This window comes from Armigeres subalbatus, chromosome 2 (genome assembly GCF_024139115.2).
Source record: "Armigeres subalbatus isolate Guangzhou_Male chromosome 2, GZ_Asu_2, whole genome shotgun sequence".
Classification (NCBI taxonomy): domain Eukaryota; kingdom Metazoa; phylum Arthropoda; class Insecta; order Diptera; family Culicidae; genus Armigeres; species Armigeres subalbatus.
In genome coordinates this window covers 145,223,479-145,236,773 of record NC_085140.1, presented here as the reverse complement: position 1 = coordinate 145,236,773, position 13,295 = coordinate 145,223,479, and the positions used below count along the sequence as shown (strand labels likewise).

The window sequence follows — 13,295 nt, the reverse complement described above, 5'->3', positions numbered from 1 at the left end:
CTGCCAAGATTTACATCTTTTGTCTTTTGTAATGCCTTAGAGTCTTCACGCGTAAGCAAAAGTCTATCAACCAGTTTCAAATATACAACTTGCTCTTTACGGTCCTTAGATTTGAAGGTCCTTACATGATATATTTGTTTCATCAAAATAATCATGGGGGTTGTGTACAACGACGTAAACTATGTAAAACCAAATCTATACACATAAGATTGAGCTGGAGCCACCTCATTCGTACACTACGTTTCACAGTTGAATAATTGATAATACCCTAAAAGTAGGCAATTATTTATGGTTGAAATGCGCTATGTAGGAACGGGAATGGTTATGATTTTTTTTGATGAGCTTGGAAAGTATTAAAGTTGCAAAAGGAAAACGGTTCTGTCAGCCACATAAGGCTTAAAATACTACGGTGTGGCTATCACTTTTGATATAATTCATGGTCTGAGTAAAAATCTGAATAGAAGCATTTGTATTCTAACACTTTTTTAAAATAATATTTTGTTCGTAGTTTTGCTAAAATCAAATCACATGGAATTGTGCGTGGTATTTTTTTTAGCGTGTGTTTGATATGCTCACAAACACATTCTCTCGCTCTATTCCGAAGTGCGCTGCTGTCAAAGAAAACGAACAGTTCCGATTTTATTTAGTGAAAGATAGAGCAAATATTGGATAAATTTGCTATTTGTGGTGATAATCAAGTGGTAATAAAGTGTAAAAAGTAGTTTACGTACCGTACTTTTACACAAACAACTTATTCAAATAAAGGCCTAGACTTGAAATTGTGTGATTGAAACAAATTTATGTTCATAAATAGTGTATGTTTGCTGGAAAACGCAAATATTGTTGAGGTTGCCAACAAATGTCGCACCCTGCCAATGCCGTATTCTACCCTACATAAATTAGCGAATGTTCTTTCATTTTCTTTTCTATCGACGAATATGCCAATAGATTAGAAGTAAAAATATTGAAATTTCGCATTTATAAAACGTGTTTTGAAGTAAGAAACTATATTTTTGTTTGTCGCGGATTTGTTTCTACAGTCGCGGATTTCAGTTTGCCAGTCGCGGATTTCGCGGATTGGAATTCGACTAGTTTGTAACAGCCCTGCAGTTGCACAGCTCACAAAAACTCTACCGCACAATCTACAACTAGGCTAGCCTATACGGGGAACACAGAAAATTAGCCTGTCGAACACTTCACGTTTAAATTCACGAACCAATTACACCACGGAACAAATTAGTCGATTGCAAATAATCTCAGATTAAATAACGTTCTTTGGCAATGTAACCGGAAATTGAAGCGCGACGGATTATGTTGACCCTGATTGTAAGAGATAGATTGTGAACATCTCCCTCCCATTCGAAGCGGTTTGGTCTGCTACTCATATTCCCGATTGCAAGTCGAACTCTTCCTCATCGTCGCTCGGATTTTATGTAACGGTGCGGTGTCACGAATGGTGATCCGCTTTAAATGCGCTTATGCGTTTCAGATGTAGCAACTAACCTCTTCACGCAACGTTCTATTTAAATTGCATGCACCAGCTGCACGGTTCATTTTATTTGGTATTCCATGTTGTGTTGTATACAACTTTACGAATTTGAATTAAGTCTAGAAAAATTATTAACATTTAACAAACAAGTATATATTCACAGTTTTAGAAATTTATATTTACAAATTTAGAAACTTAATTTACAAAGAACTACAAAAACGAATATTGACTACCGTTACAAGTTTTTCTCGAACGAATTTCCAAAAGAATTTTCGAAGAGATTCCAAAATGAATTTCAGAATATATTTCTGAAGAAGAGTAAATGGTGTTGCGGCTCGATGTGCGTCATCCGTCAAAAATTCGAAAAACCTTAACTATTTTACTCATATTTCTGAATATATGAGACATCCAGTACGTATGAATAATCCCAAATCCTGTAGAACTTTATTTATGTTCAATGACTTACTTACTAATACTACAATAGTATCAGTACTTTGGCTACTAGGTCCAAGCAAACTAGATGTTTGCCACGCGAACGGGAGCTTTATTGGCAATCTTATACTGTATCATCAACTGTATTTCCGAACGAATTTTAAAGAAATTTGCGAAGGAAGTCATGAAAGAGCATCCAAAAGGATTTCTTAAATTCAAAAAGGAAATTGCTTGAGGAATTTACAAAGAAACTTATAGAGAAGTTTACAAAGTAATCCTCAAATGTTTTTCTGAAGGAATTTTTGTAAGAAGTAATTCTCGAAGAAATTTCCAAATAAATTTATAAAACAATGATGTTTTCTGAAGTTTCTCCAAAGAAAATACCGATTTCAAATCCACACACATTCCTGAAGAAATTTACGAAAGAGTTTTCAAATAAATTTCCGAAAAAATCCTAAAGGAATTCTTGAAGAAATCTCCAAAGTATTTCACGAAAATATGTCTAAGGGATTTTCTCTAGAAATTTCTGAAGGAGCCCCTAAAGGAAATTTTGAATGAAATCTTGGAAGAAATTTTAAAGGATTTTTCTGACGGAAATTCCGAAGCAATTGGAAGAATTCTCTCTATGAAGGAATTTATGTTTTCATTTCCGAAGGAATCCCTGGAGGAATTTTTGATTGAATGGCTGAAGCAATTTCTGGATAAACTTGCGAAGGAATTTCTGGATGTATTTCCTAAAGAATTTCTTAAGTAGTTTACGAGAAAAAATGCTGTGAGGCCACCTATATTTTGCGTTGTAATATTTACTCGTTTGAATTGATTATTTTGCTGCAGAACTCTGTATATGGCACGTTTGTTTTTATCCGGAAATTGATGTAAAACCTGGAAAAATCAGGGAATTTGTTTTTACAGATGAGTAGACACCCTGTAAATGAAGTGTAGGTTGACATAAATCTTAAGGTTAATCTAAGTTGACATCTGTTCCTTAATGGGACTCTAATTACTTTTTCTTTTGTTTTATTTTATCTGCACTCCTAGTTTTCTTATCTAATAAAGATTTTTTTCAAGGTCACTGTTGACTCACCGTCGACTCACTGTTGACCGCTTCTCCTTACTAGTTTGCTGTTGCTGACTGGTGTTAACTTGAGCATTTCGAATCGTTGCCGACAGCAGTGGTTGATATGGTGTTTGTTTTGAATTAAATTATTATACCGTTTTCCATTGTGCTTTTCGAGTGGAAAATCTCAAGAAGGCGGAAGGAGGTTTGAGCTTAAGTAATGAATTTTCTTCAACCGTTAAACACTTTTACTTCATGCTGTGCTTCATACTCGGAGGATGAAGGGGCATCGTTCTTGAAGTCGTTCTGGTCTACATCCGTGCATGAATGTTTTATTTATTACATTCCGAGAATTAAGTCTCGAAGATGATGCTTTGTAGCGACTTGGGTGAAATAAATACGACCTTGGAATATGTATTTTTTTCATTAAAAATTGAATACAGATCATTTATATATCAGAACTTTTTATAGAAATTTGCATTTTTGTATCAACAATGCAAATGATAATTTTTTACCTTTTTCATACTGTTCATAGATTATAGTAATTTTTTGCAATGAAACAATGAAACAACAATAAATATTCCTATTCTCTTTTTTCAAGTAAGTGTGTTTTATTGATCACCAAACTTGAAAACTCTATTACCTGGAAGCTGCAAAATCAATCGAGTATACATTTTTGCTGTGTCGTCCAATGTGTGTCGACGATGTTAGTTTTTGATAAACAATTTTGATTTTTCTCACACATTTTTTTTTTCTAGAGGAACAAATTTGTCTTATCTCGAAGCAATACACAATTTCATCGCTTAATAAAACAAAATGTCATCGGTTCTTTTTGTTACCCTGTGTGCCCATTGCTGATAAATCTCAAAATAATTCAAATTACTTTTCATTTCTTTGAAAAATGAAACAGTTACCCGTTTTTAAATTAGATTCCAGAGCTCCATAATATTATGGCGTTGAAAAGAAGAATTTGACCGACTAATTGTACTGTGAATAATTTTAGAAAATTTGCAGTTTTTTTTATTGTTGTTATAGGAAATTGCATATGAATAAAATATATGAATTTAGACTTGAAATTGAATGCAAAACCTCAAGTTTTGCGTCACAAATTGATACGTATATTGTTTTTTTTTTAGGCATTCCAATAACATTCACGCATCGATGAAGTTTAGTGTGTTTATTTTTCTCAACCCCATCTGTACAAAACTGGGGCATTCCTATATGGAAATTAATTAACTGGTGAGGTTAGGAATGCATTTTTTGTTCGTGTATTGTTGGTAGACCACAATTTAAAGATATATGCATTCAAGACGGTCTCACATATCTCCGATCCCCGTAATTCATCTGATAAGAATTTCTAAACTTTTTGCCAGAGCTCAAATGAAAATGATTGTATCCATAATCTTTGATGCGTTAAAAAGGTTGAGCAAAAAGTTTCAATTGCTTGTCAGATCGGTTTATGTGGGTTGATGATTTCTGTTTCAGACAGCTAGGAATAATATTAATTAATGTGGTTGGAGCGTGGAGTTCGAAAAAAATGTTTCTGCTTTGTTTGGCGTATTATATATAGGTATGCGAATGCGAATCACGAAGCACAGAAGAGTTCTTTCTGATTTCATTATCGGAAATTTTAATGGATCATAAGTGAGCAATCATCCACCTGGGTTTCAAGTTATCATTGGACCGGAGCCCGAAAGATTGATGTATTTGGCCGTTCAGACCTTTAAGGGTTCACGACTTTGAGGAAAGGTTAAAAAAGTGTGATTTCAAGAAAAAAAATCACAGAAATGAATGATGCTTTATGCTTTTATTTTATTACGTTTATTTTGTGATCTATGAACAGTCAACTGATCGGGGTTCTGCCAAACCTCACCAAGCGGCTTTTTGACAGACTTGTGTCGTCGAGTCAAGTACGAGACACTGAAGACGGCCTCACAGTTGAGGTCGAAATACGAATCTGTAAAGATAACAAAACGTAGTGGAATTAAATGGAAAGCACTAAATTCGTCTTAGACAGTTGAAGACATTCCACTAAAAGAGTATAAATGGTTTGGGGTTAAGGGATATCCGTGACAATTTGTGATCAATTAAATCTGTTAAAAGAAAGCTTGGGCAGAAAAATGAGTATTTTTTTGTTGAGGCTATGTGGCCAAATCTCGTGTCTTCTAAACACAACGTATCGGCTTTCTTTTCAGGCATTTTTTTGCTTTAGAAATTTATGCAGCTCATTGCAAAGTTAGCAAAGTAGAAATGCAATTCACTCCAATAGCACTTTTGAGCACCTCACATTCACAAGATAAATTTAACAGATTTTGAACCTACATTGTTTGTTAATTTCACACTCTACCACCTTCTTCTCCGCAGGTTATATTCAGCCAATCGTCCGATCTTCTGGAGCGTCAATCTTCCGCTGCATCCAGCACAGATGAAACATCTGGCGCCCAACAGGATCTCAGTGGTGGTTCCAAACGGGACGACGGTCCACCGGACTTTGGTGTGTTCAAGGACTTTGATTTCCTCGAGTATGAAAGTGAGAGCATCGAAGGAGAATCAACGGACAATTTCAACTGGGGAGTTCGCCGAAGACCACTGTCGGAGGGCGACAGCGAACCCCTTTCCGCCAACAAGGGCCACTCTAATTTGGACGAGAGCTTGAGCGAGAAAACTCCGGTACTGACCCGGCGCAAGAGACCGAATGCAGATGATTCAAGCGATGAAGAAGTGGAGTCAGAGTCACCTCTGGATGAAGAGCAACGACCAATTTTCTCCAAACCATCGTATTTGATTGGCCCGCCGACTAGTTTGAGCTTGCGCGAGCGCAGGCATCGCAGAGATTCAGTATCACGCAGCGACACCAGCGGATCTAGTGCTGGTGATTTAGGGGATATCACTCCTTGTAATGCTTCGCCACATATGCCAGGACTATTATCTTTCCGCGCCCCGATTCGGGATGAAAGTGAAGAGGTTTGGAGAAGGAATCTTGTCGGGTTGCTGGTGAATCAACCATCAGGGCACGCACCCGATCTGTTGAATCAGTTGTTCAAATTGATCAAGGAGTTATCGCATCGATCTATATCCATATCGAAAGAATGTATGCGATTCTTTACTGGCACGGGCGTCCAGCTTGGTCACCGTATCTCTGTGCTGTCGGATTTGCTGTCATCTAGAGGAGAACCTCCAAAGATTTGGTACCATCAAAGCTTGGTAACTACTCCAAGATTGTTTGAAAATTTGAGATATGGTGTCCTGGAAGTTCAGGAGCACCTGGAAACATTTTTCGACCGAAAAGATACGGTTCTTGATAGTTTGGATGCCGTAAAAACATCATGCAAGTTAGCACTTTTCACATCGGATATTGATTCCGCAAACGAAGGAACAGGGTCGAATCTCATGACATCGATGTCTGTTGATCCAGCAACAACGGAACTGCTAATAGATCTTGGCCGTGCTCTGTACAAACTGATGTTTCAATTGCTTTTGTTGATTGAATCGGATCATAAAATTGCCATCAGTGTTGTGCACAATCTCAGACAGAATGAAAAGATGCAAGATCTGTCTAACCTGTATATATCGGTCCGAGGGGCGCTCCTTCGAACCATCGATGACGCTGAAATGGAATCGTTGGACACTTCCACATCGACGGAAGGCGAAAATACGCCCACACCGTCCCCTGGATTGCCGATGAACGATTGTGAATTCGAAAACAGCCTGATTGAGTTGATTGATAATCAAAGGTAAGTGGAGATAATTTATTAGATTATATTTATGGCTATACTTTCACTGCAGAAAGAAACTTTTTATTGGATTACTCAAGAGATGAGTTTCATATATCAATCGAATCAGTTCGACAAATTGATGGACAGCATCTGTGTGTGTATATCTGTGTTTATCTGTTTGGTCAGTTTTCAATCGCACACTATTTGCATGTAGTTGACCTTAATCGACATTAAAGCAACAAGTTGCATTCGAGGGGGGAACTTGTGAATGCTAATGAATTTAGAGTTGATTATTTATTCCATAGTTTTATCAAAATTGATGTATTGATCCAAAAAGGCTTGTGTTTTGGCAAATCATCATGAGCTGGATATTATATAGCTTATTCAGATTACGAGCTTTATTTTGTGTTGAAGTGGAGAAAAAAATGAATGTATGAGCATTGACATCAATGGATTGTTTGTCATATAATTAATGGCGTAATCTGAATAGGCTATTAGGAGTTTATTTTTTCTTATTTAATTTCGCTTACTTTTCCACTAAAGGGTAGTGGAGGCATCCTCTTGCTTATGATTCAGCCTACAACTGTTAAAATCAAGAAAAAATATGATCACCTAATCTACTGCAGACAAACCCTTCAACAGCATTCTTTCTGCGAAGCATGACACTGGTTAATCCTTGAGGACGGGTTTCTTTTTATATCCTCTGGATGTATTTAACAACTTGACATAAAACACGTGGCAAACATTCTGTTAACTCGCGCTGCTCTTTGGTGTTGCGGCGCAACCCTTATGGAAAACTTTTGCTGTTTTCGTTGTTGTTCTTGTTGTTGTGAAAAAACATCAATTCTTTACCGGGTTTGTGGGTCGGACTGGGTATAATGTATTCATGGAATAATTCTTTTTCGCTGCTTAGCGCATTGCCTGGCCGCTTCTATCCTTGCGATGATGTATTGCAGCCTCTCTCGGTTGGTTTTCCCTGGGGACTCCTGTTGACGAGAAGTGTGAAATGATTTGTGTATTTGCTCACTCGTACTGCTACTTTTTCTTCTTTTGTGTTTGGTTAGTGATAAATGAGACCGGTGAAATCCTTGGCTTTGAAAGAGCGGGTTCACTCCAACGGGTTTGTAATAGAGAACTTCCTTTGATAGTCAGGTCACGTCATAAAGGCGCCTCTTTTCAGTTTTTTTTTGGCATTTTGGTTGGGTAGGTATTTTTTTGAAACAAGATTTATTTTCCAAGGGTGGTTGTTTTTTTTAGCGCCTCAGGCACAGGCACAAAGAACGACCATTTCCTACCTGGTAGCCTGCCTCCGAATAAGACCTGTAATGAATATTTTTACTATTTCGTGACATTTTGCTTCCACACTGATTTGTTTTGTATTTGGTTGGGGTACTGTGAAACTGCACCAAACGCTTTTTTGACTGACTTGTGATATTTTGTGCATAACTGAAATTAATTCACATCAATTCATGCGCACATTTGTTGAATCCTCAGTTATGGGGTTGAGAAATATCCGGATGACCAATTGGATTCTCCTCGAAAATATCCCGAAAAAATCACTAATATTTTCTTCCTGACTGAGAACGTAATAAAGAAGTATATATGACGCAGGAAGTACAAAACTACAATAGAATGCCATATTTTCTGAAAACATGATGTTTCATGCGACATATCTTGATGCAATTCACGTATTTCTATAAAATGAATTGATTGTTTGGTGGATAGTGCATTCGTAGTGTGCGTCACTTCGATCGAAAGAAGCGATACCCTTAACAGTTTGCTGACCTGGCGTAATGTGACAATGTAACATATAGGGACACGGCAGGTATTTCCGTCCATCGTCATAGGGGCTAAAACCATCGAAAGCAACATCCATTCGCTAGAGCTCCACTATAGCAGAACGTATCTCCTGAGCTTAAGATTTGATACGAATGAGTTTGTCAAAAAAGTGTCTCCTTTATTGGTTTTCGAGACTATGACGAAAATACCTGCCTTAACCCTACGTGATTTTCAAATTTGAGTGTTAACGAGTAGCGTTTATTAACTTGTTTGAAGGAAGAGTAGAAAAAAAGTACTTTACATTTAGGTGCGATCGTAGCTTGATTATCGAGCAAAACATAGTGTGATTTTTTGACACGAAGTTTAAATTAGAGAAATGTTCCTATTTAATCTTACTGAACATTTATTCATCCCATCGCGAAAGTAAGAAATACAGCAGCAGCGTCGCTTCTTTCTGCTATTATGTGTGCTCTCTGTAGAAAAAATAAAAAAAAATGAGGAACAAATAAAATTTTATTTCATTGCGCTGGAGAATAAACGTGAATGTAAAATCCAGGGAGAATGGTAAAAGTTCATGGTTCACAGAAAAAATTGAAAATTCATATGAGCAGTTCACGCCGGTAAGGTGGGTTTCTAAAACAGATCAAAACCTATCCACGTGGTATAATAACATATCCTTACCATAATAAGCATTTCACATGCCATTTTCGACAGACGCAAGATTTCAGTTTATTCTTATTTGCTAATTTGTCATGTTTTAAATGAATTCTGTTTTCTCTTGTAATTGATTTACCTTTATTTGAAATGTTAACATACACACACTTATACCGACTTCGTTAATCCATTTCCCGAATTCTCAATAGCTGAACGTTCGGTTACGGTTTGGGAAAATTTAAAAACTACCGAAAAATCTGTAAGTAAATTGTATCAGAGGAGAAAGCTGTCAAATTGACTGACTGCTCGGTAATATTTACCGAAAAACCAAAGCTGATCTGTAAACTGCTTGAAGCGATCTTTCGTCGTATTTACTGAAAGATTGGCGAAACTTAGGGAATATCCATTAATTACGTAACGCAAAAATTGACAATTTTCAAACCCCCTCCCCCCTATGTCACACTTTTTGTATGAATCATTTAATTTTTTTGTATGGATTGTCACACTTTGAACCACCCTCCCCCCTCTAAGCGTTACGTTATTTATGGATGCTCCCTTATCGAAAAACTGCAGTTTTTATATCCGTATTACCAGCACTTCTTGATGACATTGTGGGCCCTCCTAAACGCTGCTATAAAGCAAGACTATGCTGAGGATAGCTGGGTTCGATTCTTGATGCCGGTCTAGTTAATTTTCGGTTTGGAAATTGTCTCGACTTCACTGGGCATAAAAGTATCAACGTGTTAGGCTCATAATATACAAATGCAAAAATGGTTACTTGGTCACGCAATTAATAACATGATAGAAACATAAGAACAAATCGTCAACGGCAGAGACAGATTCTACACGGTTAGAAAAAAGTACCTAATATTAGGTACTTTTCACTCAAATCGGGGGTTCAGTGTGGCAACCCAAAATTAAGTAATTTTTTCTTGAAATTAAGTAAAATTCACTTAATATTAAGTAAAATAGAAACTAACCAAAAGTTGAGGTAAATTTCACTCAACTTTTGTAAACATGAGATTACTCAACGTTGGGTTCCCACACTTTAATGCCCTTGTTGAGTGGTTTTGCTCTTCATTTTATGATAACAAAGGGAAGAGGAAGGGAGTTGCAAGAGAAAAAAAGTACCTAAAATTAGGTACTTTTTTCTAACCGTGTAGTTTGTGCCAGCAGCGCGTACGGACGTGCTTTTTGCTCGCGTATTTTTTCCAAGTGTTTTTTCTCGCTTGTTTGCTGTGTTTACGTTTTCGCTTCTTCGCGTTGGCGTTATTTTTCCCGGACCCGTCATAGGAGATACCGCGGCCAAATCGGTCGCGAATAGAACGTGAAAGCGTACATCGAAGGAGGTTGCTCCCGACGAGGGAAGTGAAAAGTTTCTCTTGAGCAACAAGTACTCCTCGCTCAAGGATGGTGACGCCGGCAATTTGCTGTGTACCACGGAAAAACGGAAGAAGCAACAGCATATGTTCCACGATAAATCACCAGAGCGGAAGGAGAAGTGCCCGCCAATTTTCGTGAAAGGGGACTCGTCGGACTTTCGCCCCGACCTCCGGAACCTGATCGCCCGGCGCCTGAAGTGTAGAGATGGGCGCTCCGCTCAGGAGCTGTTCCAAAGATTCGCTTCCTTACATTGAGCTGATGAGCCATGGATCTTTTTTAAAGAGGCCCAACTCAGCAGCTCACTTTAAATTGATGAAATCATTGTCAAACACGCGCCTAGAGAAACTCCCTCGAGCGTACGCACTCGAGTACGCGCGCTGTTGTATTTTGTACAGCACAAAGAAAATACCACGCTCGCGGTATACAACACAAGCGAGCTTGTATGAGCATTCCAGTCCAGTACCGCGCACGTGCTGATCGTTTATTATTTGCACCTCAAGCACCATCAAGCCAAGCGACAGCACCATCTAGTCAAGCAACAGAAATCATTTTTGCTGCAGAGAGGAATAAGAAATACCTACACAAGCAAAAATAATCTAGCTTGCCGTCTATTTCTTAACTCATACCCACATACTCGGCGCTACGAACGGACACACAAAAGATACCTAGTAGTGCGGTAGCGAACGACCCGTACCAAGCAAAAGATCCGAAGATCCGAACAACTCTCAGTTCTGCTCATGTCGTCGTCCAGCTCGAAATTACTGTGACATGGAAGCGAGAGCTGCGCCACCAGCTCAGATCCGTGCGACACGGATCTCAATCCGGATCAGTCGCGACCGATTCTAGCGAGCGAACCGTGTGGTTCAAACGAACCGTACTGGGAGCTGTGTCTTGCACGGAGCGGATCTTTTACTTGCGACGGGTTTTCCCGCCAGCATACTGCTACATGTGCACTCGGTTTGTTTGTAGCACCGTGCTCTGTATTTTTTTACTCTCTTGTTTTTATTTCTCTCGCATTTCGGGAGCCTACGCATGGTTAGAAGGGTTAGAAGCGCGCGCAAACAAGGCATTGATTTACTGCACCCAGTATGAAGAGAAAACTTATGACACGTGATATGGTTCATATACATATCAGAGATTAGGGACTGAACTATTCAAATTAACGATTTGAGAAACGTTATCAACAAAATGTAACTTAGAATTATGAATAGAAAATAATGTTGAGTTAGTTGTTGTATAGAAATAAATGTGATGGTTCTAAATGAACTCCTAGACTTCAAAACTAGACGGTCAGAAAAAGCGTAATAAATGTTATTAGTTTAAAATTGTCGGTTTTTCAATAGAAATTATTACCTCACTGTAGCTTAACATTTAAAAAATTTCAAAGTGAGGTAAATAGATGAATGATGAATGAATGAATAAATTAATGAATGACATAAATTTTTCAAATTTTTGAACAATAATTAAAATAATAATATTAACAATTATGTTTTAATATATGTAGCATTAAAGAACTGAAGAGCTGATCCAAGAAGCTGACTCTTTTCAATGAGCTGAACGGATCAGATCCGCTCACTGCAATGAGCTGTTTTGCCCATCTCTACTGAAGTGCACCTTTCGACTGTGCGTCGAAGGTGTGAAACTAACCGAAGGAAGGTCTCGCTTCGACAAGGTGCTGGAGTACCTGAATGCGAAACGGTTCCAGTTTTACACCCACGACGTTCCCGGCAGTAAACCCCTCAAAGCCGTGCTGCGTGGCCTCGACGATGTGGACGAAAAGGAGCTGAAGGCAGCTCTGGAGGAAAGTGGTCTGAAGCCGACCAACATATACAAAATCCACCGGCATGACACTTCCCGGGCCTACCGTGATCAGCTGTACCTGGTACACCTGGAGGACGGTACTACCACGTTGAAGGACCTCAAGCAAATCAAGGCTATCAACAGCACCGTCGTCGAGTGGACAAAGTACAAGCCCGTGCATCGTGACTTGACGCAGTGCATGAACTGTCTCTACTTCGGCCATGGCACGCGGAACTGCTTCATGAACGCACGATGCACCCGGTGCGGCGGAGACCACGGCATCAACGAGTGCGAGCGAATGGAAGAGGCTGACCCCAAGTGTGCTAACTGTGGGGAAAAGCACTAGGCCTCCACGAAGGCCTGCCCGAAACGCGCGAAGTTCTGCGAAATCCACAAGAAAGCTTCCACAAAAAATCATCCAGCCCCAAGCTCGCCCCCATTGCTCGACGAGCGAAACTTCCCGTCAATCTCGCTTCCGCAGCCGATCCCGGTCCTTCCGCCGCTGTAACCGCAAAAAAGACTCACAGCTGCTGCTTGCTCGGTCCCACCGGAAGTCAAGCCAAGCAAAGCAACATCCAGCCCGTCCACCAGCAAATGGCCGCCGCTCCCTCCCTCAGGATTCCGCCAGCAGCAAGATGAGCACCCTCTACCACCGGAGGATTCCGCTCCGATCTACACCCCGGATCAGCTGGCTCCAATATTCAGCCAACTTGCGGCTCGGCCTCGAAGCTGCAAATCCCGGTTAGACCAGATTTACACTCTGGACCTTGGCCTTGAAAACAGCTACTAGGTTGGGTCTGGTAAATTGGAACGCTTGCTCGCTCAAGAGCAAAATCGTCGAGCTCAGCGATTTCCTTCAGGAGAAGGAGATTGACGCGGCTTTCATCACCGAAACCCAGCCCGAGGTAAGCGCAACGATTCATACGAGCGCTCGTGTCAAAACTCCAACGAGCCAATCCTGACAGATTATTTCACCAGCTGGAAG

At 39.4% G+C, this 13,295-nt stretch overlaps 1 protein-coding gene across 2 annotated transcripts in view; it reads left to right on the top strand.

Annotated features, from left to right (window-relative positions):
* Window positions 1-13,295, top strand: part of LOC134210954 (protein furry) — a 393,572-nt gene that overhangs the window by 363,248 nt on the left and 17,029 nt on the right. For both annotated transcript variants that reach the window (XM_062687409.1, XM_062687410.1), the window contains one exon: window positions 5,343-6,712. In XM_062687409.1, coding sequence (XP_062543393.1) covers window positions 5,343-6,712 — 1,370 coding nt within the window. The remainder of the gene's footprint in view (window positions 1-5,342; window positions 6,713-13,295) is intronic.